Source organism: Podarcis vaucheri (assembly GCF_965113315.1).
Source record: "Podarcis vaucheri genome assembly, chromosome: 2".
Classification (NCBI taxonomy): domain Eukaryota; kingdom Metazoa; phylum Chordata; class Lepidosauria; order Squamata; family Lacertidae; genus Podarcis; species Podarcis vaucheri.
Genome location: NC_138760.1, coordinates 128,098,864 through 128,105,234, shown reverse-complemented (window position 1 = coordinate 128,105,234; position 6,371 = coordinate 128,098,864). Strand labels below are relative to the sequence as shown.

At 40.7% G+C, this 6,371-nt stretch overlaps 1 protein-coding gene across 1 annotated transcript; it reads left to right on the top strand.

The window, feature by feature from the left end:
• Positions 1-1,856: 1,856 nt before the first annotated feature.
• On the top strand, positions 1,857-5,964 carry LOC309526219 (vomeronasal type-2 receptor 26-like; the record flags this gene model as incomplete). The annotated part of the gene is made up of 5 exons (XM_082212133.1): positions 1,857-1,963; positions 2,300-2,606; positions 3,518-3,745; positions 4,354-4,480; positions 5,066-5,964. The coding sequence occupies 5 exons, from the start codon at positions 1,857-1,859 to the stop codon at positions 5,962-5,964; spliced, it is 1,668 nt and encodes a 555-aa protein (XP_082068259.1).
• Between the last annotated feature and the right edge of the window lie 407 nt (positions 5,965-6,371).

Below are 6,371 nucleotides of genomic sequence, written 5' to 3'. Positions count from 1 at the left end.
TGGTGTTTCCTGCTTGGCAGGGGGTTGGACTCGATGGCCCTTGTGGTCTCTTCCAACTCTATGATTCTAATTGTATGTGTGTGTGATATATATATATCAGAATTATCATTTATATACCAATGTATTATATAAGTACCGTATTTTTTGCACCATAACACTCACTTTTTTCCTCCTAAAAAGTAAGGGGAAATGTCTGTGCGTGTTATGGAGGGAATGCCTACGGGTGGCATGCCTACGGATTTTCCTCCTCTAAAAACTACGTGCATGTTATGGTCGGGTGCGTGTTATAGAGCGAAAAATACGGTATGTATAGAATTATAGTTTTCCCTTTTTTAGGAACCCCTTTTCCCCATTTTGTTTAACTGAAATATTTTCAAAAAATAAATCAACTAAAAAGTAAGAAAAAAAATGTTTAAAAAGGCAGTCTCTCCTCATATGAACCAACACTTCTATAATTTCCCCTTCCTTATGTTTTGCCTCTGCTTCCTTCATAGTTGATATTTGTGTTGTGATTAGATTAAAAAAAATCCATTTTTGAAGGTGAGATTTTGAAGAGTACAGGGAGGAGAACAACACTTAAATGTCTCCACAAATTTTAGCACCCAGGAGTGGGAGCTTTGTTCTAAGTGGCCATTTTGGTTTCTATCGCACCACACACACCTTGAAATGATATATTATTGTTATATGCTTTCAGTCTTAATCAGAACTCTAGCCACATAAGATTCCTGCATTTCAGGGAATTGGACTAGATGGCCCTTGTGGCCCTTTCAATTTGACGATTCTAAGATTCAATGGTATTGTTTCTAGTGTTGATGAAATACAGGAAATGTAGTATAAAAATGCAGAACCACACATTTGTGGTTCTGTGGAAAGCATTTAAATGTTCATATTCAAAGCACAGTAATCAGTTCTTGATAGAGAATGGAGGAAGGAGTTGTCTACCTCCACAAGAGCTTGATGCAGTGTCATCTAGAGGAGAAACAACTGGGATGAGAACCCAAATGAATTCTATTATTTAAAAATGAAACATATAAATAAGGCAGAAAAAAATTGTTATTTTGCATTGCGCCATTGTAAACCCAAAATGAAATGTGCTGTTGTTGTCAAACTATATTTATTCTCCAAAGATTGTACATTCATTTGGGATAAATCTGCACTCATTTCTCACTTAAGTGAGCTGATGGTATCAGGAGAAAGATTGCATCTTCAAGATATGAGTTTATGCCACAAAGCATATCTTTTATCATGTACAAGCAACGGGCAATTTTCTTCTACTACAAATACCTCAGCAATCTAGTATAGATACCCATTTAGACATATGTATGGTTTATAGCAACTAATTTTAGGATTTAATTTTATATAGACGAACTGGTGGTTATTAAACGTCTAATGTAAGCTAAAAATGTTCATTGTAACTGTGTGTGAGCTTTTTCCTTTTTAACAAAATTTGTTCTTCTTTCTTAAATGTGACTAATGAATAAATAATGATGAGGTCATATACAGTTAAATGAAACTGCTACAAGAAACATGTTGTAAAAGCAGTAACAAAAATGCAATCAGGGCATAACCTAAAGCAAACACAATCCATTCCAAAGACCCTTTCACCGTTTTTTGAAAGCAAACAACTAAACATGTTGTTAAGCTCCCTGGAGTAAAGCTCTTTAGCCCCCATGAAACTTTGTCTTTTCTCTGTTTTCCATGTCAGAGAAAAGTTATCATTCAGGCAAGTAAAAAGTACTAGATTTGGGATTTTGTTGGGAGTGACAACACTAATCTCTTCTGTTCTTTACTAGGTCAGTCATGGTTTTGTTTCTGACACACTTAGGGACAAAACTCAGTTCCCTTTTGTCTACCGAATGGTCCCCAAAGAGGAACATCAGTATCTGGGGATAATCCAACTGCTCCTGCACTTCAACTGGACTTGGATTGGCCTCGTCGCTCCAGAAACCAACAATGGAGACAGGTTCATGAGGACCTTTAGGCCCCTGCTAACCAGGAACACAATTTGTGCTGCCTTCTCACTTAGCATCCCAATACAGAATCAGGAAATACCGTCACTTTTAAAAATAATTTCCACGTGGAACATAGTCAATGTATTAGTCTACTATGGAGAGATGCGCTTCTTCTTACATTCAATAAATACATTGCAAAATGCTGTTAAAAAGCATATAAGACCCATTGTGGGGAAAGTCTGGATCACAACAGCTTTGTGGGACCTCACCTGGAACTTGTCTTATAATATTCTTTCTCCCCTGCACATTTATGGGTTTTTTTCTTTCTTAACTCATATTAAAAAAAGGGCAGACGATGACACTGAAGACTTATTGTCCAAGTCTATGTTTCTGTTTGGGATGAAAACATTTCAATGTTCATATTCAAAGCACATATTGTCTGTGAAGGGAAGGAAAAGGTGCAGGGAAGTTTATACTCTGGAGTTCCTGCGTGACGAAGTGATTGAGAAAACCCTGTCTCTGGATAGCTACAGTATTTACAATCTTGTCCTTGCTCTGGCAGGGGCCTTAAGGGCTGCGCTTTCCTCCAAATCCAATCGGATGGTGGCGAAGGGTAAAAAGAGGCTGAAATATCAAAGGATACAGTCTTGGCAGGTATTCCTGTTTTTCTCACAGATATCTTTGTTGAACAGGAATTGGTGCTATGCATTCCATTCCCAGGTGAATTAAGGACTGCCTCAAAACTGTCTTTACTTTGCCTCCATTTACTTTACTGTTAAAGGTAAAGGTACCCCTGACCATTAGGTCCAGTCACAGACAACTCTGGCGTTGTGCGCTCATCTCGCTTTACTGGCTGAGGGAGCTGGCATTTGTCCGCAGACAGCTTCCGGGTCATGTGGCAAGCATGAGTAAGCCACTTCTGGCGAACCAGAGCAGTGCACAGAAACAGCGTTTACCTTCCTGCCGGAGCTGTACCTATTTATCTACTTGCACTTTGACATGCTTTCGAACTGCTAGGTGGGCAGGAGCTGGGACCGTGCAAAGGGAGCTCACTCCGTCGCGGGGATTTGAACCACCAACCTTCTGATTGGCAAGCCCAAGGCTCAGTGGTTTAGACCACAGCACCACTTTACTGTTACCCGCATCCTAATTTTGCTTGTGAGAAGACAATCTACCTCCACTTCACCACCTAATCCCTCAATAAGGCTTCCTGCTATGCTATTACTAGCCAAGGAAGCTGATTTCTACACACCACTTCCAACAACCTTACTTTGACAAATAGGAGGCCAATGCTTGCACAATTCTTCCAAGGGTGTGGAATGTAGCTTATGGATCTCATGGCTTTAATCTGTCCCAAAAGGCTGAAGCAGAAAGAATGGGCCACAGATCCATTTCCCAAACACACACACAAAGTGTCAGTCTGTACAAATGCCTTCATAGATTAGGCCAAGTTATCTAGATGGTTTTCCCATTGTCAGTCTGTACAAAGATCTTCGGCAATTAGGCTATGTTATCGAGATAATGTTATTCTTTTCTAAATGTGCCTGCTTTCTTTCCTGTTCTAGCTTCACCCTTTTCTGGGAAGCTCCCAGTTTTACAATACTTCCATGGAAGGAGTGTATTTGGATGAGAATGGGCAGTTGACAGTCGAATCTGACGTTGTGAACTGGGTGCCATTTCCCAACAAATCCTTTAGTGCAGTGAAATTTGGGAGCATAAGCAGACAGGGATCCTCAGGCCCAAAATTCACCATTGACCAAGAGGCTCTTGTGTGGTCCAGACTGTTCAACCAGGTTTGGAAAACCCATTCATTGCGTTGTATTCCCTTTTAGAGGTATGTTGCCTATCCAACATAATAATGATCCAAGGATTAGGGAAATCCTACCTTTTTCTTTTTTCTATGACTATGACTTGTGTTTAAATGTAAACATTACTTTAAAAAACAAATAAAAAAATCTATAAAAGGAAACATGAAAATGGAGAAGCATGTTGGACTATGACTATGGCTTTTCAGCGGTCAGAAAGCAGGCCAGACTTAAGAATTGAGCACAACACAGCTGCTCCAAATACTTTTCCGTTTCAGCTTGTTTGTTTCTCTGGTTTTGATATTTTTAACTGACTGCAGATTGGTACTGTGTTTACTAGAGCTTTGTTATAATGGCAGAGAGCTCTGACTCCTAAATCCAAGGGCAATACAGTCTCCATGTAATTCTTTCTTCTTGATAATCTCTTTCTACCCCAACTGTGTCCCAAGGACTATGACCCTCTGTTTTGTCCCATGGATCAAAAAAAAAACATCTACACCAAAGCCGTGTCTATGCCACATAGATTGAAATTGTACAATGCCCCAGAAATTACTTGGCAACAGTCTTTCATTGATGCTTTCTGTCTTTTTGGTCAGACCCTTCCTCATTCCAGGTGTACCCAAAGTTGTCGCCCTGGAAATGACAAGAAGGTTCAGGAAGGGAAACCCATATGCTGCCATGGTTGTGCTCCATGTGCAAAAGGAATGATCTCCACTCAGGAAGGTAGGAGACTTCAGAGGAATGTGCAGCAAAAAGAACAATAATATATGTCCTTTTTTTGATGAATATTCAAATATAATCTTATGGTTGAATTTAATAAAAGTTCAATGGTGATTTACATAGTCTTAATAAAGCTTTCCAGGTACCACTGAGACAGCCTTGAGTATGTAAGAATTAGGCAGTGTTGCTGCATCTGATAGGCACCCTTGAACCAGTCAGTGTGGCAAAGTAGCTGGGGTGTTTGGTTTGTACGGAGAAGACCAGAATTCCAGTCCATGCGCCTCCGAGGATTTTTTTTTCTGTAAATTACACCCATCTGACAACACCTGGTGTTGAGGTGAGATCAGATGTAGCTTCAATTAAGAACTTGGAGCTTCGCGATCACTCCAAGCTCTTCCTTCGGAGGTGAATAAGGGGGTATCAGCACTAGGGACCTACATTGCAAGGACCAACTCTCTGTGTTGATTAGCAGAAATAGCAAGTCCCATCACTGTTTCCATTTGCATGGGGTGGCTGGATTCAAAATTGACCTGCTTTTTTTTGCTAGTCTACAGAAAAATGTTCAAGCAGACACTCTTTTTCCCCCAGATGCAGACCACTGCACCAAATGTCCAGAACATCAACATCCAAACAAAGACAGAGATCAATGCATCCCCAAGATTATCACCTTCCTGTCCTATGATGAATATCTGGGGACCCTCTTGGCTTCCACTGCCCTGTTTTTGGCCTTAATCACAGGCCTTGTTTTAGGAATATTCATTAAATATCTTGACACTCCCATAGCCAAAGCCAACAACAGGGACCTTTCCTACATCCTCCTTGTCTCCCTCCTCCTTTCCTTTTTGTCCTCCTTTCTGTTTATAGGCCGGCCAAGGAAAGTGACCTGCCTTGTCAGGCAGACGGCCTTTGGCATCATCTTCTCAGTTGCTGTCTCTTCTTTGTTGGCAAAAACTATTACCGTTGTGCTGGCCTTTCTAGCCACTAAGCCAGGAAACAGGGTGAGGAGATGGCTGGGAAAGAGTCTGGCTAATTCCATTGTCATTTCCTGTTCCAGTATCCAAATTCTCATCTGTATCATCTGGCTGGGTACCTCTCCTCCATTCTCAGACTCTGACATGCACTCCCAGGCTGGAGAGGTCATCCTGCAATGCAATGAAGGATCTGTTGCCATGTTTTACACTGTCCTTGGCTACATGGGCTTCCTGGCTGCCATCTGCTTCACTGTGGCTTTCCTAGCCAGGAAGCTGCCTGGGGCCTTCAATGAAGCCAAGCTGATCACCTTCAGCATGCTGGTCTTCTGCAGTGTTTGGATCTCCTTTGTTCCCACCTACCTGAGCACCAAGGGGAAGTACATGGTAGCCGTGCAGGTCTTCTCTATCTTGGCCTCCAGTGCTGGGCTTCTGGGCTGCATCTTCTTTCCCAAGTGCTACATTATTGTACTCAGGCCTAGTCTGAATACAAAGGAGCACCTGACTACAAAGGCTTAATATGCCACCTGATTCCTAAAATATGTTTTTGGTTTTTGCAATTGACAGCCAGCATGGTAGCAATAAAACCAGGACTCATGAGTTGGGAATGTAGCTCCTTAAAAGCTATTGTTTTGGAAATCAGAATGCAAAATAATCATTTAAATCACATTCCATCCTTAGTACTGTTCATTTCTTACCTGATTTAGGAATTCTTTTCTGAATACTGTTTATATATTTTGCCTAATAGGAAATCCTAATTTTGCCTAATAAGAAATTTTTGAATCGTGATAATTCAATAATAATGAAGGCTATTCATTAAGAGAATCTTTTTTAAAGATAGTATTACAAATAAATTTTCAAAATGAAAAGAAACATATTCCATTGGTATCTCTTGGTATTCAGAAGTCCTGTTGTGCTGAAGGTGG